At 39.4% G+C, this 26,303-nt stretch overlaps 2 protein-coding genes across 2 annotated transcripts; both read left to right on the forward strand.

Moving 5' to 3' along the window:
* Positions 1–2,267: 2,267 nt before the first annotated feature.
* LOC108832917 (uncharacterized) lies at positions 2,268–5,637 on the forward strand. Its single transcript, XM_018606368.1, has 10 exons — positions 2,268–2,420; positions 2,502–2,763; positions 2,842–2,938; positions 3,031–3,158; positions 3,230–3,314; positions 3,400–3,532; positions 3,613–3,668; positions 3,871–3,994; positions 4,078–4,296; positions 5,482–5,637. Exons 1-10 carry the CDS (start codon positions 2,268–2,270, stop codon positions 5,635–5,637), a joined length of 1,413 nt encoding a protein of 470 aa, XP_018461870.1.
* A 7,080-nt stretch (positions 5,638–12,717) lies between these two features.
* LOC130495762 (uncharacterized) lies at positions 12,718–13,587 on the forward strand. The gene is made up of 2 exons (XM_056987264.1): positions 12,718–12,728; positions 13,176–13,587. The coding sequence occupies exons 1-2, from the start codon at positions 12,718–12,720 to the stop codon at positions 13,585–13,587; spliced, it is 423 nt and encodes a 140-aa protein (XP_056843244.1).
* The last annotated feature ends 12,716 nt before the right edge of the window (positions 13,588–26,303 follow it).

Here is a 26,303-nt window from a genome sequence, read left to right on the forward strand (position 1 = left end):
GGAAGCAAACACGTCGGGAACGAAGCACGAAGGGAAAACCCGAAGTTGGGCGAAAATCCTAATTTCGGTATTATAGAATTTCTCGGGGAAGCCTGAGGCTGGGGAAATATTTTCCATCAAGGTCAGGATTCCTTTGGAGTTTATTAAAAATATTCAGCGCATAAAAACGGGAGCGAAAAATACTCGGGATTGATCGCGGGTCGAAAATTCACCGGGAGGGTCTAAATCGCGCAAATGAACCGAGAAGCTCGAGGTGGCTTGATCTATGGGATAAGAACGTGGTGGCAACTGTATAGCAGCTGAGTGTCAACAGAAGCTCGAGGTGTAGTCGCGCATGGAAGCATCACTTGCAGCCTGACATGTAGAAGCACGAGGTGTCGTGATACATGCAACCGAAGCATACTGATTGACATGTAGCAACCGGTGTGTCGCAACGCATGCAGTCCAGCCATGCTGAGAGGCATCTGGACGTGGAGGTTTCTTACTACATGTGACTGAGACATGCGTGATTACATGTGTGCACCCGTGTGTCGCCGCACATGCAACCTGAGGCATGCGGGCTGACACACAATTGCCCGTGTGGCCTCATCTTACTGGCTGATGATTTCTGTAAATAGCCCACGTGTAACGCCCCGACCGCCCACGACTAATGGGCCACCCATGCCCGCTCTCTCAGCCCGTGGGCCCCATCCCGTTCCAGCGGTCGTTCCGTTAATTTTTCAAGACTTGAAATCATTGTTTACTGACCCTGCAATCACCACATGACCTTTCCCCGTGCTTTGGCCTCACTCGTACGGTATCGACAATCACTTCCCGATAGGTCACCCATCCTTTCACTACTCCAGTCCAAGCACGCTTATCTTTGGAATTCTAAACGGATGTGTGACGGAAAAGGTAAGTCAACTTTGGTGATATATGTAGCCAAATCAATTCTCTTAAGTCTTTCCGTATATCACAACTCGGGATGTTACAATTCACCCTTTCTCAAAGAACGCAACACCCTAGTTTGAGAAGTTCCGACATCCAAAACAATAAGGAGAACTTCACATTTCCGAGATCTTAATCTAATCTATTAAAACAGAGTCCTAAAATTTATCTACTTATAAATATTGTCACTTAAGTTTTGGACTTGCTCTAGAATAGTAACTGTTTGGCTATTTAAGTGTGTTTGGCTACAGAGATATATCGACAGATCTTATAACATAAAACGTTATACTAAAAATAATAGAGTACATACTCGTTTAGACTTCCCATTGTATCCGGATGAACCGGATCTCTTAAATTAAACCAAAACCTTATAAACGATAACCATCGAATATTCATTTATCATAACCGGTACGTTATTAATTTTACATGTGAATAATAGAGAACATACACAAACTACGATTGGGCTACATACCAGCACTAATGCAATAACACATGATCTATCTTCTTAGTTTATATTCCAATCTGCACATAGGAGACCATGTAATTTAACAAGAGTAATAAAATAACATTGATTCACTATTATGGAACACTACATGGTCGTTAAATCTTATTCTCAGATCACAACCTGTTCACATAAAGAAATCTAATTTCATTTTTGGTTCAGCATTACCCATACATTTCAATTTATAGTTCTTTATAATATGCAAAAAGTAGTCTATTAGCTTCGGTCGGTTGATTGATAACACATGTTTATTAACCCGATTCAAATCAAGTATAAAAGAATATTCTGACCTCATTAACAATATATAAATCTAATCTTAACTAACTTGCCTTGCAAACAAGATCACCTTTAACAAATTAATTCCTTTTTAACTTCAAGATATTATTCCTATAATTCCGAACCTACTTAAATACTCCATTACATTCTTGCAGTGCAAACAAGATTACTCTAACAACTTAATTCATTTTTATAATGAAAGATATTATTCCTATAATTCCGACTTCCATTTTACAAAACTTACTATCTAACCAACTTAAGATTCCATATCTTAACTTCCTAAACACCTCCTAAAAATATATTCAAATCTAAATGAACTTTTAATCTCATAAAATAATGTAAAAAGAATATCCTCACGATATACTCAAACTCATAGATGCTACTCTCAATATGCTATCTATTCTTAAAATAGGTAATTAGAATATATTATCTATGACAAAAACAGAACTCGAAATATCCTCGCCATATTATACCTAAATGTTTACTCATCTTATATAAATAGACGATCCTCAACCTATAATTTATACATCCTCAACTTAAAAACACTTTCCCTCCTATGGCTATGGTTACCTCAGAATCGACGATCACCTTTCTCAATGATGTCAAACCTTTCAAAACATCTTGGATGGTTGAAGTTAAAGTCCTGCATTCATGGACACAGCCTTCAAATTATTCTGCTGGAGACTCTCTTAACTTCATTCTTGCTGATAAGACAGTATGGTTATATATAACTTTATTTTTATGAAAGTTTAATATCAGTGACTTATATTGATCTTTATATCAACTGTGAATGTAGGGAGTTAAGATTCATTGTACCTGTAAGAAAGTCTTCTTTCCTCGTGTAAAGAGGCTTCAGCTTGGACAATGGAGGTTCGTTGAAAATTTCTCATTAACCGCAGCAGCCGGTAAGTACCGAGCTACAAGCCATAAGTACAAAATGGCGATATTGAGCAATTCTGACGTCACCAAATCCACCCTGGAAAATGATGATAAGTTTTTATCATTAGCATCTTTCACAGAAATCATTAGCGGAAGTCTTAACTCCAAATTTTTGATTGGTAAGTTATTAGTGTTTATACTCTTCGGTTTATATAATTTTAAGAGTTTTAATATAGACGATTATAATATGGTTGTAGATGTTATTGGTCAAGCAATAGATATTGAAGATATCCAGGTTATTCCTGTGCATGGTAAAGAAACAAAAAGGCTTCAGCTTACTTTGACAGATACTGAGTAAGTTATTGATTATTTTTTGCAATGTTCTTATATGTTCTAAACTATTAAAATCGTGTGTTCAATATGTAACTCTTACTTTCTATTTTCAGGGATAACCAGATACCATGTTGTCTTTGGGGCCGCTTTACTGAACAGATGTTATACACATCCAAAGTAGCACAAGTGAATAAGAATTTTCTTTGTTTACTGAGATTTGCTAAAATCAATGTTTACCAGGGTAAGAAATGAAGTTATATATTTTAAATAGATTTTTTATTAACTTATACGTTTTCATATTCTGTTTTTCAGGACAAGTTCAAATTACAAATGCTTTTGATTCTTCCGCTATTGAAATTAATCCAGCCGGATTTGACGTGGAAGACTATCTTCAAGTGTAAGTTTGCTTCTAATAACATACCAAATATTGTATATACTTATTATATATTCATGATCTCTTAGTCTTTTTTTTTACTATTCAGGATACCTGATAATGAGCAAGCTCTCGTAACTGTTGGTCATGAGGTTGCAATACCTAAAGGAAGCAAACGCCTGGCTGATAAATGGTTTTTTTATCCTGAGAGATCAATTCGGGATATAATAATGGCGACTGAGGTGATTTTTTGTTGCGCTGCTATTACCTATATCCTGTTATCATCATCTAATTTTATCTAATTTTAATGTTGTGTATGTAGACTGAAAAGTGCATTGTTAAGGGCACAATCTATGCAATTGACACAGACTATGCTTGGTATTATTTTGGTTGTGTTAAATGTCACTTCAAGAAGGTGACGGACATTACCAAAAGGGATGTGGTACCTCTGAAACATCTGTGGTGTTGTCATTCATGCCACCAGTATGTAACCAATGTTGCACCTAAGTATGTTTAATAACCTTAATATATTTTATATGTTTTATATCTATTATAACTTATATATTTGAAATTTTTTCAGGTTTAAACTTCATCTACTCATAAAAGATGACACTGGTGAAACTAAGGTGATGCTGCTTGATACAATTGCGGAACCCATTTTGGGTGTGAGTGCTGAAGTGCTCCTAGATGGTTCTCTAGAGGAGGTATATAAAAGTTTCCAATTCATTGTAATAAACTACACATTATATTGTCTTTGCTAATATATTAGAAGTTTAAATTTTTTTAGGTTCAAGATCATGAGGACTTGCCTGATGCTATTACTGAGCTTATTGGAAAAACTTTTAAATTTGGTGTCTATGTGGGCAAAGACAATGTTGACTATGGTGCAGATATATTTAACATTGGAAAAACATGGTCTGCTGATGCAATCATATCTATTGTTGACGAAGAGAATACTGAGAACACATTGACAACCATTGCTTCATCCGACCGTTCCTCTGGACAAGTTTTAACCGATGCAATCATTAATTACAAAATTTTTCCTACTTAAATATTTTATTAGTCATGTATATATGCGTGCCTTTTAAAGTTTACTAGATTTTGACCCGCCCTTGAAAAGGCGGGTTTTTTTTTTTGTTTTTTTTCAGTATAAAGATTAAATATTATTCATTTTAATTATATAAACCATACATCATAAAGTTTCAATTATGCGGGTTTGTAATAGTGTGTACAGTATGGCGAAATTTAAAATGCATCATACAACTGTTTTATGTTTGTAATAAGTTAAACAATGTTTTATCCGAAATTCTTACTTCGACTATTATATAATTTTAAAGATTTATAAAATTATAAAATATTGCTAAAAAAGCGCGCGTTGTTTTCACTTATTAACCGAAAAATAATTTATAAATAACTATTATTTTTGTTTCAAATCATAAAAATTGAGTTCTTATATTTTTATTATTTGTTTTTTCTCTTCAAAATAAAAATAAATAGAACAAATATTTGGTCAAGAGTGATTTGAATGAATTTATATTTTTTTATTAAAGAACATATAATTTAAAAGTTTTTTGAAAATAATGTTGAGTTTTAAGAAGTGTTTTTATATTTGACCTAAATCTGCTGAACTGGTAGACCCGTACCATGTATATAATCTAGTTCGGATTTAATGAAAAATCATTAATTAAAAATCCGATAGAACCCGGTAAAACCCAAAAATTCATTATTAACCTGTGATCTAATACCAATGATCAAATAAAACATAAAAACTTATTAATATGACAATATTAGTTTATTTTTGTTATTAAAAACCTATTATAAGTTTGTATTTTTCTATTTTTCTATTTTAGATTTAAAATTAATTTTATGATACATAGATTTAAGAAAATAACTTTATAATGTCATTATGTTTTTTATTAATTTAGTTTCAGAATATATATGTCTAATATTTGAACATAAAATATTTATATTAAATAAAAGTAGCATATTTTATAAATATGTGTAAGCCCATTATTTATTGATCCATTTTAATATATTTCTGCAGGCCCAAAACTAAAAGACTCAAATGCCATTAATGAATTTTATCATTCTTTGTAAAATTAAGGGTATTTTTGGAAAATTAAAAACATTCATTAAGGGTATAATTTGGGAATGGTCATGTTTTAATGGTATTGATTGTATTTTTGTGAAGGTCTCTTTGATCAGCATTGACAGTGAAGAGAATACAAGTTTGTCTTCGACTCCACTATCAAAGCGAAAGGGAGACTGTGAGATTGGTGACCATTCTTCTACTTCTAAGAAACAATGCTCAAAGATAATCAAGCAGGAAAAGAATGGTGGGGACTAAACAGAGATGCTGAAGTGGAGTTTTAATATGTTTTCAATTTTCGTTTGATTTAATAAACATCTTTCTGGTTTTTTTATTACTTTCTGGTTTACTTCCATATATTGTTTTGTTTGGTTTTTATCAATAAAGAGGCTTTTTAATAATGATGTTTGTAATTTTGTTAATTTTAGTTACCAAAATAGCTACTTATCCTAACTAATATACCGGCAACTCTCTTGCTCTAAAAACGATTTCTAATTATACTAACTTCACTATAAAAATTATATAAACTATCAATTCATAAAAGAGTTATATTCCTATACTATTTCTTTTAGTTCGAGTAGCTAACCTTGCTTTTCTTTTTTTCAATGTAGTGGCCAAGGTATGATTATTTTCCGATGAACTCAACCTCTGTTTCTGGTCAATGAACTCAAGTACCTGAAATAAATCATACAGAATAACACAGTGAGAAAAGAAAAGATGCAGCTTTTGAAGTTTTGTACATATCTTCTTTATGTCACAAGTACCAAAGTTTTGTCACATATTGTGACATAAAGTAGACAAAACAATGACACAAACTGACAATATTCTTTATCAAGAAGCATGCAAATTCTTTTTCGTTGTATTATCAATAACCATGCATGAACTCTACAGTTTTTTAAAAAGTGTGTGAAGTCCATCAACTTGGTCACATCAACAATCTCGACCTCCTCTATTTAATCTCTAATTCCCTTCCTGAAAAAAACAGAGAGAAACACTTCTAACCTCTTGAATTTCTTTTTGATCCACTTTCACGAACAAAGAGTTTCTAAGAAAGATATTTTAAATCTCACATCTAAGAAAGATAAACTATCGGAGATGGGGTCAGATTCTTCGGTTAACAATGGTTACATCATCGACATCGACTCTGATTTCGACGATTATTCAGAAGCCGATCCGACCAACTACTTTGGAAATCTCGACCTACGATATTTTGCTGCCAAACCAAAGGAAATGCTATTCGAGAACACTGAGTTGAAGGAAAAGTGTTTGGAGAATGACAACCCGGTTGCTCACTATATCTAGGGGATACTTAAGTACTTCATAACGGAGGACCAACATGCAGGACTATATCATTTACGACAAGCTTCCATTGGGAAAAAATGATGAAGGTACGTTACTTTACGCTTTGTTAATGATGGTTCGTGGTCACTATTGGAAGGGGCGAAAGTACATGGATAAACTTCGATGGCTGGAAAACCCATCGATGTCCAATCAAAGCTGGGAGAGAATTAAGAACTCCCTAAGTTCAATTCTGTGTAGTTTCACTCATGATGACTATGCGGAGATGGTTAACATTCGGCCACGGAGAATGTGCCATCCCGAGGATGACATAACTTTAGTTTGCGATCAGTGTTAGTATTACAAAAGGGTTTATCAATGGTTTTCCTTTGCTACTCGTGAAGAATAAGAAATGGAAGGGTTGTTTTGTGTAAGTTTATCCATGCAATATGTTTTAATTTGTTTTTTCATTTCATGCACTATGTAATCCTCTATGCTACTTTGTTGTATAGATTAGATGTGTGTTCTATGTTGTATAATCAAGCAGTTGAATGTGTCTGTGTTTTTTATTTCCTTATCAATATGTTTTATTATATTTTATAAATTGTTGCATTTTATATTTTATCCTGTACATGTAAATTAAAAGAATTAATCAAATTCTGACTTTGTTACAAAGTTTAATTACCATTTTCAACATTGATAACAAACTAATGTATTTGTTAAAATATTAAAATGATTGAACTGTTAGCTATTAATTATATATTAATAGTTAAGTGGCGAGCAATCTATAAAACGTTCAAAAATAGATATTAGAGATTATACAATATTTAATATGTAGAATATCTTAATTTAAGTGATCTACAAGATATTATACAATATTTAATATTTAGAAGATCTTAACTTCATTTAATTTTCTTCTCAAAATATTTCAAAGTCCCGCCTAAGTTATAAATTATAACCATAGATAATTTGAAAACTTTGAAAACTCGATTAACAAAACAATGTTCACTGTGTGCAGCCATTAAACGAATTTTTACCTATCACAACTTACTTTAAGGTGATTCTACTGTTCTTCATAAGCAATTCAATTTAGCCGGATCTATAGCTCTTGTTTCTGCGAGTTTAGTTTTGTTTTTGTTTAAATATCTACAGTTGACAGGATGAAAAGAAAATACCAACCTCCAATACCAGGTCATGCTCATAAGTTGGTTTCACCGAGAAAAGAATTCCCTTTGAAAACTGTTTTTGCAAGATTGTTGAATGGAATCACCAATAAGAACAGTTCATCAAGGTTCCAAACGCCAGCACCGGTTTCGATTCCTACAAACAAACGAGGTATGTTAGAAAATATATACATTATTTCTTATATAAAATTACACAATAAATTATATATTCTATGTTATAGTTTGTATTGACAGATCAAATATTGGTGACCCTAATCAATGTACGTTATATATAGATTGCTTTATTTTTGCTAACAGAGACTGCAATGATACATAAGACATTTTTAAAATACAAATTATAAACCTATAATAATTGAACTTATTATGCAGTCATCTCAACTATAGTAAGAGCAACAGTGAAAAGCCATGGGGTTTATCGAACATTCAGCACACCAAAGAGAAAAAAGTTGAACACATACAGCAGTAAAACACCACTCGATGCAACAATTTCTAAAGTGTCTCAGTCTACATACGATAATTCAGGAGCTGATTCAAATAATGAAGGTATTAATTTAATATCTTTAGATTATGAATCTGCGCATTGCGTTGAAATGCTACATTTTCATCTATTTATATACTACATATTTTGCAGATTTTTTAGGCTCTATAGATGAATGTGATGATCTACAAGTTGAATGTAGCAGTCAAGGAAATTCTGATTCTGAAATTTCAGATGATGAACAAGAAATTGAATCTGAACCAGAAGCAGATAAACAAGATCAATCTGAACGAGTCAAATTTGTAGCAGCTTTATTTCAAAAAAAAAATTCTGGCGTGAAGACAAAACCAGAAGCAGACACATCAAAAATGGATGGTTAGTACCATATTGTCAAGAAATTTCAAAATAGCTTGAGTGCGTTATTAAATTTTCTATTTTCTATGACATCAGATTATGTTGACGAAGGTGATCCAGATTACACTTGCGTTCATTGTGGAGCTATCATGTGGTTAGGTGAACGTATAAATAAGACCAAGTCTAGAAAAAACCCTATATTCACATTGTGTTGCATGCAAGGTCAGGTTCAGTTGTCATTGCTAAAGAAACCGCCTGATGTTCTTATGAATCTTCTTAAAGGAACTGATAAGCTGAGTAGACATTTTCAGAAGAATACCAGATCATATAATATGGTTTTCTCATTCACTTCTCTTGGTGGAAAAGTATATAAATCTGTTAAAAAGGGACGAGGACCCCAAATGTTGGTGCTTCATGGAGAAAATTATCATTTGATGGGAATTTTAACTCCACCTGAACGGGATTCTGCCAATGGACAGCTTTACATTGTTGACACAGAGAATGAAGTTCAAAACAGATCTAATGCTTTGAGGTGTAGTGTTTTTTGTTTCTGTCAATAAGTGGTAATGCGTTTGTTCTGAAAAACTCCTATATAATTAAATCAGTTATCTTTTTTCAGAGGTGGCAAAAGCTCGCAGAGACAGTCTACCGTAGACGGACTAAAGAAGGAAATCATTCAGCCTATAATGGAGATGTTAAATGCTGTTAATCCATATGTTAAAAAGTTTCGATCAGTTAGAGAAAGATTTCGTATGAATCCTAAAGAGGCTTTTCATATGTGAATTGTAAGCAGAGGTGACAAAGATAGTCGGACATATAATATGCCTACAGCATCTGAAGTTGCTGCATTGATTCCTGGAGATTTTAATTTAGGAATGGATAAAAGGGATATTGTTCTGCAGCATAAGAGTGGTCGCTTTACAAGGATTGATGAGATTCATATATCCTATTTAGCTCTTTAGTATCCTCTGCTATTTGTTTATGGTGAAGATGGATTCAGGATTGGTATTAAAATGGGTGAAACAGAAGCTTCAAAGAAACTCAAAAAGGGTACTATCAGTATGAGGCAGTTTTTTGCTTTCCGTATGCAAGAGCGAGAAAATGAGTCACATGGTCTACTCTATTCAAGGAGGTTATTTCAACAATTCATAGTTGATGCCTATACAACTATTGAGTCCAACCGACTGAGGTATTTGAAGCTTAACCAGACATGCTTGCGATCAGATAGTTATGCCTCTATCAAGGAGTCTGAGAATGGTGGTCAGTCGGACATGAGTGAACAGGGTCAGGAATTTGTTCTACCAGCTACTTTTACAGGGGGTCCAAGATACATGAAGAATATGTACTTAGACGCTATGGCCATCTGTAGACATTTTGGTTTTCCAGAACTTTTCATCACTTTTACGTGCAATCTTAAATGGCCAGAACTTACAAGATTTCTGAAAAAGAGAGGCTTGAATTCAGATGACATACCAGAAATTATATGTCGGATCTTTAAGTTGAAACTGGAGTCTTTGATGAATGATTTGACAAAGAAGAATATTTTGGGCAAAACGGCTTCATGTAAGTTCTTAAAAACTGATTCTTATTTTTTTTTCTATTTCAAGTTATATACATATGATCGGTTGCTTACATTTTTCATGTTTTTATATTTTTCAGCTATGTATACTGTTTAGTTTCAAAAAAGAGGGTTGCCACATGCTCACATTCTGCTTTTTATGCGACCTAGATCCAAATTTCTGAAAACAGAAGATATTGATAAAATAATATCAGCTGAGATACCAGACAAATCAGTTGATTCAGATCTTTATGATGTTGTTAAAGATATGATGATTCATGGTCCTTGTGGAGCTGCTAATATGAATTCACCGTGTATGGAAAATGGACAGTGTTCGAAAATTTTTCCTAAACCCTATGCTGAGAATACTAGAGTGAAAAATATGGTTTTCCAGTGTATAGAAGGAGTAGTCAACCTAATTGTTATGTGGAGAAGAATGGTTTGAAGTGTGATAACAGATGGGTCATTCCTTATAACAAGACACTATATCTTCGCTACCGAGCACACATTAATGTAGAGTGGTGCAACCAAGTTGGTTCTATTAAGTATTTATTTAAATACATTAATAAAGGAGCAGATCGTGTTACTGCGGTAGTCGAACGAACAGAGCCTGATGTTGCAAATAATACAGCAGAGAAGACAACTGTACCAATCTCATCTACAGCGAACTCAGCTACAGCTTCTTCTGCAGCAGCGAGTTCAGCTGCAGAGATCTCACATACAGCGAAATCAACAGCAGGGAAGTCGGTGGAGAATCAGAAAAATGAAATAAAGGACTTCTTTGATTGCAGGTATTTTTAGCTGAGTTCAGAAATTAAATAACAGTGTAATTTATGTCTGTTTTTTTAACTCTGTTTTAATTGATTTATGTAGATATGTTTCCACATGTGAATGAGCATGGAGAATTTTTAAGTTTCTGATACATTATAGATCCACTGCGGTTGAGAAGCTGTCAATTTCATCTACCAGGAAAACAACCCGTTATCTTCAGAGGGAAGGATAAGGATGTTGTTGGTCGTAAACTCATCCAAAACACAATGTTCTTGGCATGGTTTGACATGTGTAAGATTGATGCTTTTTCTAGGACTCTTACCTATATTCAGATTCCCAACTATTAAACATACTCAAAGAGTCAGAAGAAGTTCAGTAGAAGGAAACAGGGGTTCAGCATTGGAAGAATTAACTATGCCCCCCGTAAGCAGGAAAGTTCTTATTATTTGAGGGTATTGTTGAACTATGTCAGAGGTCCTACATGCTATGCCGATATTAAAACTTATAATGATGTGCTTTATGATAGCTACAAAGATACATGTTATGCTCGAGGAATATTGGATGATGATCAGGAGTATATAGATGACTTAGTGAGGCGTAGTTTCGATAGTTCTGCAGCTGCTGTTCGAGATCTTTTTGTTCTCATGCTTTTGTCCGACAGTCTGTCTCAACCAGAGGTGGTTTGGGAAAGGACTTGAGAACTCTTATCTGAAGATATTGAGTATAATCGAAGACTTCAGTTCAATAGGCCAGGTAGAAACTAACATCTTATAAAGAATTTAAATATATTATTGTTAAAATGTCTTCGTTCATTAAATTTGTTTTGTTTGTATTGTTTTGGCAGGACTGACACTTAGTGACAAGGACAAAAAATTATATGCTCTTATAGAAATTGAGAAGCTTATGAAAAGGAATGGGAGTTCGCTGGAAGTATATGAGACTATGCCAAAGGTTCCTGCCGATGCTACATCGAATGAAAACGTGTTGATCTATGATGAACAAAATTACGATGTAGAAGCACTGCAAGCATCTCACGATGTAGATTTTCCAAAGATGACTGATGAACAAAGAAAAATCTATGATGAGATTATTACTGCTGTTGTTGAAGATAGAGGCAGAATGTTCTTTGTTTATGGTTTTGGAGGAACTGGGAAAACATTTCTTTGAAAACTACTATCAGCTGCGTTGAGGTGTAGGGGAGATATAGTTCTTAATACTGCATCAAGCGGAATTGCTTCTCTTTTGCTACCTGGTGGCAGGACTGCCCATTCCCGTTTTGGCATACTGATTAATCCAGATGAGTTCACTACATGCAATCTGTCTCATGGAACAGATAAAGCTAATTTGATAAAGGAATCATCTCTAATTATATGGGATGAAGCACCCATGATGAGCATGTATTGTTTTGAATCTCTAGACAGAAGTTTAAATGACCTAATGGACAATCCAGATAATAAGCCTTTTGGTGGAAAGGTTATAGTGATTGGTGGTGATTTTCGACAAGTGCTTCCTGTTATAACAAGAGGTGGCAGAACATAGATTGTTTTGGCTTCCATGAACTCATCATATCTCTGTGAACATTGTAAGGTGCTGAAACTAACTAAGAATATGAGACTTTGTTCGAACAATCTAACAGATAAAGAGGCAAAAGATCTAAAATATTTTTTCTGAGTGGATTTTGGCCGTTGGAGATGGGAGAGTGTCAGAAGCTAACGATGGGGATGAGGTAATTGATATTCCAGAAGAGTTTTTGATTACGGACCCTACTGATCCTATAGAGACTATAAGTCTGGCGATTTATGGAGACGCTGACTCACTGAGAGGGATGAAAGATCCTACGTTTTTCCAACAGAGAGAAATTTATGTCCAACAAATGAGGATGTAAATATGATTAACGATCATATGTTATCTAAACTTGATGGTAAAAAATTTACTTTATATTCATTTACTTATTTGAGTTTATAAATTATAAAATTACTCAATCTGTTTAGTAAATCTTTTTTGTATCAGGTGAAGAAATGATTTATATCTCATCTGACAGTATAGATCCATCCGATACTGGTTCTGTCAATAATGAGGCCCTAAGTTCGGACTTCCTAAACAGTATTAAAGTATTTGGTCTACCAAATCATAGTCTGAGACTGAAAGTTGGTTGTCCTGTTATGTTGCTTAGGAACATTAATCCTAATGAAGGTTTAATGAATGGGACAAGATTGCAAATTACAGAAGTTATGGATTTTATGGTGCGAGCTACAATCTTAACCGGTGACAAGGTTGGTGAAGATGTTTACATTCCTAGATTGTTGATCACTCCTACAGATAAAAGACTTCCTTTCAAAATGCGTAGAAGACAATTGCCCCTAGCTGTTGCTTTTGCAATAACCATCAACAAGAGTCAAGGTCAATCACTATTTCAAGTTGGACTATTCCTTCCTAGGCCAGTATTTTCTCATGGACAGCTCTATGTTGCTATTTCAAGAGTTACTTCTAAGAAAGGTTTGAAAGTTTTGATTGTTGATTTAGAAGGTAAGCCGCAAAAGAAGACTACTAATGTTGTTTTCAAAGAAGTTTATGATAATCTGTAAACCAGAGTGTTGTTTTAGTTTGCTGAGTGAAACAGATGTTCGGTGTTTTATTTTATTTCAGACACATTTGTACTGTCGTTAGGTTGTGTGGTTTTTACCAGTAGTAACTGGTGAATGGTTTTTTTTCCAGTTCAGATAGAAGTTTTGAAAGGATTTCATGCGTGTTTTTGACATGATAAATTCTCCCTATAAGTTTTTTATTCAATCTACCACGCACAAACTGACTGTATATAATTCTATATTCCTAATAGAGTTTTGTTGTCAAACCTCACATGTATTTGATCAACAATATATATTAAAAGTGGATATACATTTTGTTTGTACAGGGTTTCCGCACTTTTAAAGCAATTCAGTCAACCTAAATAACTTAACTAAATGCACTCAATTCAATAAATTCAGACAATCCAGACATAACTAAGCAGTATATCAAATCTATTAAAACTTATCGAGTTCTATCCTAAACAGCCTACCGTTTCTACTCACGATTTCAATTTAATGATTCGTCTATGGGACTACAGAGGACTAACCTTTTCAACAGTGGAATTGTTTTGTTTTGAGCTCTTCCAGTTTTATCTTTTCAGTGTATGCGCAGAGCTTTCCTTACGAACAGATCTGCTTACGAACCTCTATAACTTAACCTGAACAGATTTTAATAAATCTCATTAGAAACATAAGATAAATAAGTTTACGACAAAGACTACAATGTAGCACAATTCTGAGATTATTTGAAAACCAAATTAATTAATATGAGTTTATTTTATTAGCTTAAAGAATAAAGAAGAATAAAGAAGAATCACATTTCTAAAAATATTATAGTTTTTAAATAGCTGATAGTCACACTTAACTTTCTGCTTGTTGTATCTGGTATGTCTTTTTCTCGCCTTATGTCTTTCTATATTTAATCTTTATTAACCTCTGCAAAAACAATTCAATGGTATCCATATCAAATATCATGTAGTTTCAAGAGATTCCCTTCATATAAGTTATTAGAAGCGTGAAACTATATATAAAGAAAAACCAAAGCATGTACTTATCTTCACATGAACTACGACTGCCTCTGCTCGATGTTGTAACTATTCGATTGCTTTATTTTCCACTTGCTCTCATATACAACCTTATCAACCACCTAACAAAAGATGAGTTTGATTACTAATGGCTTAACATAATCTGAACAAATTATATAAATCTGAATCAAGCAACAGAAAAATAAGTGAATAAATAAGAACTCTATTTATACGACCTTATGTAATTAAATATTTGAGAGTCGCACTTAACTTTCTACTTGCTATGTCGGAGTTGTCTTCTACGTTGCTTTTGATTTCCCCCGATCAATATTCTACTCGGCTTCATCTTTTATTCTGGATATTCAACCGTATTCATATCAAATTAAATTGTTTTCAATATATGGATTATATAGAATCAGAATCGTGAAAGTATTTATTAAAAAAAAAACAAACTTATCTTCGCATAAAAAAATCGACCTTTTTGTACAGGTTATCTTCAAAACAGAGGGTGACGAAAGATCCAGATTCTGACTTTTGGTTGCAGATCTTGAAAATCGATCCAGGATCTACCGACTTATTTTGAAGAATATAATCATCACTATTGTTGTTTCTTCTTCATAGATCTTGACAACATGCAAAGTAATATAGATTATTAGATAAGAAAATATTGATCTTTTGCATCTAAAAAGAAAAAAACATCGATAACCATGAAAGTTCAAAAAAAAAACACAAACCTTAAACAGCATATAGATCGAGTTTAACAAAGGAGTGAACGGTTCTGATTTTTGATTTGTATCAATTTCATCCGATTTGGATAGAATTTTCGACAACGACGACTTCAAAATCGCCTGAAACCGACAAGAAGCGAAGATAACAAAGTTGTTTGGTTTAGAAAGAGACACGTTAGAAATTGTTGACCTTCCCCGAATAACATTCTAACCTAGGCTTTGAGAGTCCTAATGGGCTGATTTTGACTCTATAGTTTTAAGAATAAATGGGCATAGTTTTTTTAAAATTCCGGCCCTAATATAATCTAATTTCCTTTATTTATTTATATGCTATATATTTTCTTAAACAATTCATAGCAATTAAAATGTGTTTTTATATTTATATATATATATTTCTCTAAGATATAAAACAAATGGAAAGTAATCTTATAATGTTACATTATAATCTAATCTATAACTAAATATAAATCAAATAGATTTAATATTTTCTTAATTGTTTACTCTATTCTCATTACTTCAAATTATATACTTCCAATAAATAAATTAGTGAATTTAAAAAAAAAAATAAGTATATAATTTCAAACAATTTAAATCAAACAGATCTATATCTACTATATTATATTACAAACTAAATATCTAAGATTACAAACAAAAAGCATACAACATTGAAAGTTTGTCCCAAAAAAAAAAGTCAATCTCATGTCTGCTTAGTGAGGTTCCAGACAACTTCGAGGTATGCCCCCATTCTTTCGTCCCTTGTTTCATACTCGCCGTGGAACTGGCTAGCTACTAGCTGTGAATCACTATAAGCGTTCAGCTCTCGAATTCCGAGGCTTAGGGCGAGTTTTAATCATGCAATTAATGCTTCGTATTCAGCCTCGTTATTAGAAGCGCTGAATCCGAGCCTGTAGGATTGTTCGATGGTTTCTCCAGCTGAGGAGGTTAGCCTTAGACCGATGCCGGAACCTTGTCTTGACGAGGCTCCGTCAACGTACAGACTCCACTTCGGAGCTTCCGTTTCCAAGTCTAGTTGTTTGGAAGCTAGCTCGATTATGAAATCGGCAAGGGCCTGAGCTTTTGCTACTGCTCGAGGTCTATACTCGATATCGTATTCACTGAGCTCTATTGCCCATTTAGCTAATCGTCCTGATTGGCTAGGGCTGTGCAAAATTTTTCGCAATGGTTGTGAAGTCATTACGACGATTGAATCCGATTGGAAATAAGGTCGCAATTTTCTGGCAGCTGTTACGACAGCTAGAGCTAGTTTTTCCATAGTAGGGTATCTAGTTTCAGCGTTTATCAGACTCTTGCTGGTATAATAGACAGGTCTTTGCTCGTTTTGCTCTTCTCGTACCAGCACACCACTAACTGCAGCGGTTGACACAGCGAGGTACAAATACAGTGGTTCTCCCATTACTGGTTTGACCAAGATGGGAGGTTCGGAGAGGTAAGTTTTCAATTGCTTGAAGGCCTCCTCGCACTTCTCGTCCCATAAGAACTTCTTATTATTTTTTAGAAGTTTGTAGAATGGGAGGCACTTATTGCTGGACCTAGATATGAATCGATTTAATGCTGCGATTCGTCCAGTCAATCTCTGTACCTCTCTGGTTGTCTTAGGTGACGGCATTTCCAGAAAGGTAGTTATCTGTTTCGGGTTGGCTTTGATGCCTCTTTCGATTACGAGGTAGCCGAGAAACTCGCCTGAAGGTAACCCGAAGGTGCACTTGGCAGGGTTGAGCTTCATATCGTATTTGTTGAGGATATCGAAGCGTTCCCTTAGGTGGGAAATGTGATTTTCTCCAACTGAGGATTTGACTAGCAGATCGTCAACATAGACCTCCATGGTTTTTCCGAGCTGGCCAGCAAACATTTTATTCACTAGCCTTTGATAGGTAGCTCCTGCGTTCTTTAAACCGAATGGCATGACCTTATAGCAATAGGTCCCTCTTTCAGTTATGAATGCGGTTTTCTCTTGATCGTCGGGATCCATTATGATTTGATTGTACCCTTAAAAGACATCCATGAAGGACATGAGCTGGTGGCCAGCAGTGGCCTCGACCAAACGATCGATGTGAGGTAACGGGAAGCTGTCTTTGGGAAAAGCTTTATTTAGGTCGGTGAAATCTACGCAGATTCTCCATTTCCTGTTCTTCTTTTTTACTACTACTGGATTAGCTAGCCAGTCGGGGTAATGTACCTCTCGAATGGACCCAGCTTTCGTAAGTCGGTCGACCTCGTCGTTAACAGCTTGTGCCTTTTCTAAGCCTAGCTTGCGACGCTTTTGTTTGATCGGTTTGAAAGTGGGATCTACATTAAGCTTGTGAGTAGTGACGTCGGCGTTTATACCCTTCATGTCACTAGTGGTCCATGCAAAGGTTCCAACGTTGTTTTTTAGAAAGTCAATTAGCTCCTTCTTAGTCTCGAGAGGTAGCTCAGATCCGATACTCACTTGTTTTTCAGGATTTGAGTCGTCGATACTAACTTGCTCGGTGAGGATTTTAGGGGGACCTCGAATATTCTGTTGCATCTCACGACCCTCCTGGATCTGTAATTGCTATTGGGGCGATTCTTTATGAATTTTGAATCCTCCCAGGTAACCGATCCTGGAGATCTTTTGGTTACCGTGCACGGTAGCTATCCCTTCAGGTGTCGGGAACTTCACACATTGGTGGTAAGTTGAAGCTACTGCTTTCATGTTATGGATCCAAGGTCTTCCTAGGATCGCATGGAACGGGGAGGGTCTGTCGATGACTACGAAGTTCGTCATTTTCATGATTCCGCCAGCTATAATTGGGAGTTTGATAGTTCCCAATGAGGTAGCTGTTTCTCCGGAAAAGCCTATGAGACTAGCCTTCTGGTCGACGATTTCGTACTCGTCTATTTCCATCCCCTTCAGGGCGCTGTAGAAAATGAGATCGACGGAGCTCCCGGTGTCTACCATGAGCTTGGGTACTTCGTACCCTGCGATGTTCAGGGTGACGATCAGGGCATCGTCGTGAGGTCTTTCAAGGTTTGACATCTCACTTTCCCAAAAGGAAATCTTAGTGTTAGACTCGGGGTTAGAAGGCTTAGTTTGAGTGTTAGACACAGCCTTCCGTACATGAGTTTTAATAGAATTAACAGAGTACCCTCGAACCAGGGCTCGACTAAGGTAACGGTTTGCTCAGGAGGGCCTTGATTTGTAGGCTTTTTCCTTGGGGGAGCTTCCCAAGGATCATGTCGACCCTTTTCTTAGGAGCTGGGGGTGGTGAATCGGTCTCTTTTTCAGGAGACCTTTCTCGTTTCGGTGAGGTGTCTCTGGGACCTCTTTTCTGGTAGGGCTGTGGTTTTTGAGGTCCACATCCTTTATTTCTCCGGCTGTGAATTTAGCTGCCAGTTGTCGTTGGAGGTCCCAACATTCCTCAATTGAGTGTCCTTTCCGATCGTGATAAGAGCAGTGTTTGTTCTCATCATACCCTTTTGACCAGGGGGTTTTGTTTGCTGCGGCGACAGGTTTTTCTTTCTTATCTTCCTCGATTGCATAGGAATGTTCTCCCTGGGTCTGATTGTTTCGAGAGTTCCCCTTTTTATGAGGTCCTTTTGCTTCTGAGGCTTCACCTTTCGGGTGATTCTGTAGTTTCTTGTGGAGTTTATCCAGTGCAGCTGTTTCCTCTTCCAAGGTGACGTATCTAGACGCCTTTTGAAGAGCATCGTCGATAGTTGGGGGAGGATTGAGCGTTAGCTCCGACCAAAGTTCCGATTTATACCAGAGACCTCTTCTGAGAGCCTCGATGGCGACCTGGTCGTTTGGGTTTGAGAGCTTAGTTCTCACTGCTCTGAATTTTTCGATGTAGGCTCGTGGTGAGTCTCCCACTCCCTGTCTCATTTTCCAGAGGTCAGCCTCGGATGCTTGCTTCAGGATCTGAGTCGAGTATTGCTTCATGAAAGCGTTGCTTAACTGGGCGAAGCTATCTATCGAATTTGGTTCGAGACCAGAGAACCATTCGAGGGCTGTTCCGACTAGATTTTCGGCGCATGTCCTGCAGTAACCTGCTTCGCATTCTTCTTTCGTAAAGTGAGCTTTCACGATAGCTAACCGGAAGGCTCTCAGGTAAGCCTTTGGGTCTGAGGTCCCGTCGTATTCGGGGATCCTAATTTTTAGGGTGTCTCTTATGTAAGAGTTGGCAATTCTGTCAGTGAATGGAGTTCCACAGGTCTCTTCGATCAAGCTCTCGATTTCGGGAGCTGAGCTCGTTGCCTTGTGGACTTGAGCTCCCAATTTTTGGAGAGCTGCGTGAGTTCGTTCCATATATCTGCGAATAGCCTCAGGTCCCTCTAGAGGAAGGACACTCGGGTCATCATTAGGTACCTGTCGAACAGGCACCTGATGGAATCGTGTTCGATCATTTTCCCAAGTGCCAGGTGGGCTGATTTGCTCACTGGCCCTTGGGTTATTTTGACGAGTTAGGTTAGTGGGGCGAGTTGTAGGATCAGCATCCGTCCTTTGATGTTCATCCGGATTTGTGTTTAGGTTTCTGGCCTGAAACACCGAAGCTGACGTTCTGCCTCCGGACGGATTGGATACTCCTTCTCCTGACCTAAGAATAGGTGGTGGAGGAGGTAAGCGAGTGCTCTGACCAGTAATCTGCTCTGGTACAGAGCTGGTTGATGCTAGGTTGCTTCTCATAGCACAGGTGAGAGGCGGGCTATGTTGGGCCCAAATATGGCCCGTTAGCTGACGATAGAACCAAAACAAGTATTGGGCCGAGACAAAGCCCAACGCGTATCAGTGACCTTAGCTAAGGTTCAATACGGAGCCGGAGGCTGGAAGCTAAGGGCAATCTTCGAAGAGGTCACGGTGAAGAGGAAGCTCACATCATAACAGAAGGAGCGCAAGACCCGGTCAAAGGAAAGCTGTTTCGGATTCCTCAATAAACGGAGAGGATCTCGGAGATCAGTTAAAGACGATCAAGAAAAGTCCAAGACTATTTAAGAGAAGATCGAGGACTAAAGAAGGGAACCTATTCAACCTTTATTCGACACAATACTTTCGTTATCTCTGTAACATTCTCATTATCATTGTAATCATCAGAAAACATTCCCTGTAACCATTCTTTACCAAAATCATCAATAAGATCATTCATTCGTTCTACAAGTTCTAACGGGATTCAGCCCACGTTATCTTTCCCTAATCCTTTCCTAAACTATAACCTGACCTAAAAATCAGGAGGTGAGTTTAATCCCTCACAATTGGCGCCGTCTGTGGGAAAGAAACTATCGAATCCCTTACTCTAACTTTAGGATGAATCCTACCGATCAGACAACAAATCCGTCTGACCTTAACCTCCCGATTCAGAGCGATGGCTCACCGAACGATGGAAGCTCTAGTCTCGTAACCTCGGAGCCTCGACGCGGTGACCACCGATCTGGGCAACAGCCTCCGGCTAGCGCTCGAACGAGCCAGACTGCAACCGGAGCTACTAACCCGAGATCGTCAAGTGGAACCGCCCCCGGGCTTCCAGTCACCGAGAATCCTCAGCAGCAAGCCATTCCAAATCAAACGGAGGCTCAGCTTTCTGAGATTCGTCAGATGATGATGCAACTGGTAGACAAAGCTCAGGTAAGTGAACGTACAATGCATCAGCTAGCTGTTCGACAGCAATGATTCGAAGAGATAACTAGATCTCTAAACGCAATAACCCAACTACTGCAACGTCAAGCTCCGGGGGTCACTTTCCGAGATCGATTGACCGATCCCTCATTCCCATGAGGACGTTTAGACTTTTCTCCGGATAACATTGCTCCGGAAGGACGGGGATCTGCTTTCTCATACTGGGACAGCTCCCGTGTTTAACCCACCTATCACCAGTACTATGGGAAGTAACGTGGCGACAACCAGCTCCACACCCAGTCAGATTGCTGACCGGAGCACTCGCTTACCTCCTCCGCCGCCTGATTTTAGGTCCGGAGCAGGAGTATCCTTCCCATCTGGGGGCACAACATCAGCTTCGGTTTATCAAACCAGAAGCTCAACCCCGAATGGGGACGGGTATCAAAGGGTAGACTCCGATAACCCAAGAGCTGGTGAGCGACTTAGCCCACCAACTGCATGGGAAGATGAGCCAACACGATTCCGTCAGGAACCTGCCCGTCGGGTACCTAATAACGACCCAAATGTCCTTCCCTTAGAGGGGTCTGAAGCTATCCGTAGATATATGGAACGAACTCACGCAGCTCTCCAAAAATTGGGAGCTCAAGTCCACAAGGCAACGAGCTCAGCTCCCGAAATCGATAGCTTGATTGAAGAAACCCGTGGGACTCCATTCACTGACAGAATTGCCAGCTCTTACATAAGAGATACCCGAAAAATTAGAATTCCCGAGTATGATGGGACCTCTGACCAAAAGGCCTATTTGAGAGCCTTCCGATTAGCTATCGTGAAAGCCCATTTTACACAGGAAGAATGTGAAGCAGGTTACTGCAGGACATTCGCCGAAAACCTGGTCGGAACAGCCCTTGAGTGGTTCTCTGGTCTCGAACCAGCCTCGATAGACAGTTTCGATCAGATAACTAATGCCTTCATGAAGCAGTACTCGACCCATATCCTGAAGCAAGCCTCTGAGGCCGACCTCTGGAAGGTCAGACAAGGAATGGGGGACTCACTACGAGTCCTCATAAAAGGGGGAACCTCCGAAACAATCAAACTGAGGGAGAACATTCCTACGCAATCGAGGAGGACAAGGAAGAGAAACCTGTCGCCGCAGCAAACAAAACTCCCTGGTCAAAAAGCTTTGATAAAAATAAACATTGCTCTTATCATGATCGAGAAGGGCACTCAACTGAGGAATGTTGGGACCTCCAACGACAACTGGCAGCTAAATTCGCAGCCAGAGAAATAAAGGGAGTGGACCTTAAAAAGCCACCACCTTATCAGAAAAGAGGTCCCAGAGACACCTCTCCAAAGCGCGAGAGGTCACCTGAGAAGGAGACCGATTCGCCACCTCCAGCTCCCAAGAAAAGAGTCGATATGATTCTTGGAAAATTCCCCCAAGGAAAAAGTCTACAAGTCGAAGCTCTCTTGAGCAAGCCGTCTCCTCAATCGAGCTCCGACTCGAGGGTGGACTGTATCCTTGGAGGATCAGATATATGTCAAGACTCCGTCAACTCCATTAAGAATCACGTACGGAAGGCTGTGTCTAACACTGGACCTAAGCCTCCTAACCCGAGTCCAATACTAAGATTTCTTTCTGGGAAAGCGAGACCTCAAACCTTGACATACCTCACGATGATGCGCTGATCGTCACCCTGAACATCGCAGGATACAAGGTCCCTAAACTCATGATAGACACAGGAAGCTCTGTTGACCTTATTTTCTACAACACCCTAAAAGGGATGGAAATAGACGACTACGAAATTATTGGCCAAAAAGCTAATCTCGTAGGCTTCTCTGGAGAAATAGCTACCTCATTGGGGACTATCAAGCTCCCAATCATAGCTGGCGGAATAATGAAAATGACCAACTTAGTAGTCATCGACAGACCTTCCCCGTTCCATGCGATCCTAGGAAGACCCTGGATTCACAAAATGAAGGCAGTAGCCTCGACTTATCATCTGTGAGAACCGAAATTCGCACTGTCGATTTTGATTAAGTAAAACGGAGGAAAGCTAAGTAAACCTAACTTTCCCTGAAGGTCCGAATTCTCTGCGACAACCAACGACAAGTGATCAATAAATGCGGAAAGGTTTTATTGAGATTTGGGACTGGACCTTAAGGAAGGCTGCCTACGTACCCCTTTCGAGGATCAAGTCGGACGTAGTTCAGTTGGAAGGGTTTGAACAAGAGATCGAACTGCCTGGCGGAGTTCGTCTAGTACGAGCGTTAGTCATAGAAACGGGCATGTCGAGAATAATGCCTAGGGTTTCTATGTGCGGAACTCTAAGTAAAAGGATTGTTAGATCCTTCCGAGAGAGACAGGAGCCTGCGGACAAGATGAAAATAGAACGAGAGGTGGCCGGACGTTCTAGGTCCTCCCTTGCTAGTCTACCGCCTGAATTCTAAGTTCTTAACCTAACAGGAGCTATCTAGGTCTCCAATCTCGGATTTCTCTCTCTCTTAATGATTTCGCTCTGTCTTTCCTTCTCTCCCAAAGCTCCTTTATATACTCCTTCTTATGACGGTCTATTCTCCTTTTGGGCCGCGAAGCGGGCTTTTTCCATTTTCGTCGGCCTTCATGTTTATCGGGAAACTTGACATTTATCTTCGGGAAACTTGACATTTATCCTTCTGGAAATTTAATATTTATCTTGTTATGTGAAGATAAACGTAAATCGTCGTATCTATCTCAGACAATCGTAAGCGGACTGTCCGATCGCGTTTGGTCCCTTTCGAGCCGTTTCTAGGACTTCCGTTGTTTTCTACGATTTCTTCGGAAGATCTTCAATCCTTCGTAGAGTTGAGATGAGTGGTGTCTTAAGATAACCATCACTGTTTCGCACGAAGAATTTAAGATCTTCCTTCCCGTTGATATCTTACGAGTTTCCGAAGTGTTTCCGACGATCTTAGTTTGGAGTAAGAGCGGGAGTTTTGTACGTGGAATCTCAACGATTCGTTCCGCGAAAACTTGGGAAAGACGCAAACTACAGACTTCTGACGGCCGGGGCCTAGAACTTATGCACGGAAGCTTGTCATCCGACGATCCGAGCCAGCACGGGGCTAGCCGCCCGGCGGCCATGGCCAGCACGGGCGCTAGCCGCCGGCGGCCACGGCCAGCACGGGGCTAGCCGCCTGGCGGCCACGGCCAGCACGGGCGCTAGCCGCCGGCGGCCACGGCCAGCACGGGGCTAGCCGCCCGGCGGCCACGGCCAGCACGGCGGCCACGGCCAGCACGGGCGCTAGCCGCCGGCGGCCACGGCCAGCATGGGGCTAGCCGCCCGGCGGCCACGGCTAGCACGGGTGCTAGCCGCCGGCGGCTAGCGCCCGTGCTAGCCGTGGCCGCCGGGCGGCTAGCCCCGGGACCAGCACGTGCGTCTCGACGAGGGCTTCGATTTGATATGTTGATCGTTTTCTGGATCCTCACGGTTTGAGAGAACGGGCTCTTTGAAGTTTCCCGGCGGCCAGGACCAGCACGGGAGCTTAGCCGCCCGGCGGCCAGGACCAGCACGGGGGCTAGCCGCCGGCGGGCAGGACCAGCACGTGCGTCTCGACAAGGGCTTCGATTTGATATCTTGATCGTTCTCTGGGTCCTCACGGTTTGAGAGAACGGGCTCTTTGAAGTTTCAAGGCGGATTCCTTGTCGTTCGGCCTATCCAAACTTAGATCACTTCTCGTTTCTTCCGTATACTTTCGTATGGTCGTGTCATATCAGCTACGGACCTAATGTCTATCGGTTCTTCTTGATTGTATCATCGAAGTTTTACGACTAAATCTGAGTTGCTTTTCTCGTAAAGTTTATCGTGTAAAACAAGAACGATCGACTTTAACATAGGTTTTTTAAGCTATACGACTTGTTTTGCTTTCGACGCTTGTTTTATGGAAAGTCCGCACACGATAAATATTTTTAGCCGTTGATTTCGAGATAACCGTTTTTGACCCAAACAGTTAGCCCCCCAGCATGCAAGATGCGGGAGTTTTGTGTGCGGAAGATTTGAAAATCGAAATTTTCGGCTAGGAATATTTTATTCCGGAAAACTCTACCACCTTTGATTTCTTATAAGTAGCACATCATTCCCCTCTCATTTTTCACTCACTCTCCTTTTCTCAAATTTTAGAAAATATGGCTTTCTCTCTAAATGAAAAGAAAGATTCCGATGTCGAAATGAGTGAAACTAACCAAGCCTCGCCGGCGCAGGATGCTCCTGCCCTTACGCAGACATTCGTCGAGGGGTTCAGTTCTTTTCAGGACAAGATGGAGCGACGCCGTGCTGAGATGGAGTCTAGCGTGGCAGGTCCTAGTGCTACTTCTGTTCAGACTTCTGTGGCTCCGACTCTCGGATCTGATGTCGCTTTGACTCCGGATCCGCGGTTCTGGCTCTTGGACCCGACGTTACTCCAGTCCCGATCTCTACAATTCCAGCCTCTGGATCCGATGTCCCTTTGCCTGCTGGAGAAATTATCGTTCCGGAGCAAGCACCCGATGTCCAGGCTCGCCCTGAGGGCTCCCCTTTTGCGCCGATAGCGGTTTCGGAGGATGCGGTGGAAGTCATGCTTCCTCCTCCAGAAAGAAGAGGGAGATCGTCTTGGGACTTTCCGCGTCCAACGCTGTTCCACCATCGAAGGGACGTTCAAGAGCTAGGGTTGCCGGATCAGCGAAGAGAAAAAGGTGTACTAAGAGTGAGGAAGGCGAGGTTTCGGCGAAACTATCGCAACATCGCTCCAAGGTATTTCGTGAAACCCCCTTTCTTTTGTTGACTCCTTGATTCTCACCTTCTCTCGTGTGATCAGTTTGTATCGTTGATCGACGGGAAGCTTGGCGATTGCGGACTGGAGGTCACACGTTTGTCCAAGGAGCTGGATTCGTCGCGGGAAACTTTGAAGCGCACCGAGGCTGTGCTTCAATCGATTGAGAGCACTCATGCTGCCCAGACGTCGACGCTCGAAGCTAGGATCAGCGATCTCGAGCGTGATCTGGGAAAGACTGTGAGCTCGCTGCTCATGGCGAAGGAGGAGAAGAACAGCAAGTCCTCGGAAGTTCGACGTCTTAAGAGGCGGATTCAGCGCTTCGAGGAGATGGGAGTTTGCACTGCGACGGAGCTTGCCGGCCCGTCATCCTCGGGTACCCTGGTCCCGAGTTCGGAAATTCCAGAGGTTCAGGATGCTGGTATCGTTGCGGACAAGGGCGGTGAAGAGGTCGGCGAGGGCGATGGCGAGGCTGTTCCTGCTTCGGGTGAGTCGGAGAATGAAGGCGGTGTTCCGGAGGACGCCTAGGTTGATCGATCCCGAGAGGATTTTTATTTTGATTGTATTTCGGCCATTAGTTGGCCATTATGTATGATTTCGGGACTGGCC

The sequence above is a fragment of the Raphanus sativus genome, chromosome 6, assembly GCF_000801105.2.
Source record: "Raphanus sativus cultivar WK10039 chromosome 6, ASM80110v3, whole genome shotgun sequence".
In the NCBI taxonomy this organism is placed as follows: domain Eukaryota; kingdom Viridiplantae; phylum Streptophyta; class Magnoliopsida; order Brassicales; family Brassicaceae; genus Raphanus; species Raphanus sativus.

Excerpts from the sequence above, each read along its gene's own strand:
- LOC108832917 (XM_018606368.1), top strand. The coding sequence starts at position 2,268 with ATGGTTACCTCAGAATCGACGATCACCTTTCTCAATGATGTCAAACCT. Across the intron at positions 2,939-3,030 it reads CTTACTTTGACAGATACTGA|GGATAACCAGATACCATGTT; the intron begins GTAAGTTATTGA and ends TTCTATTTTCAG. Across the intron at positions 3,159-3,229 it reads TAAAATCAATGTTTACCAGG|GACAAGTTCAAATTACAAAT; the intron begins GTAAGAAATGAA and ends TCTGTTTTTCAG.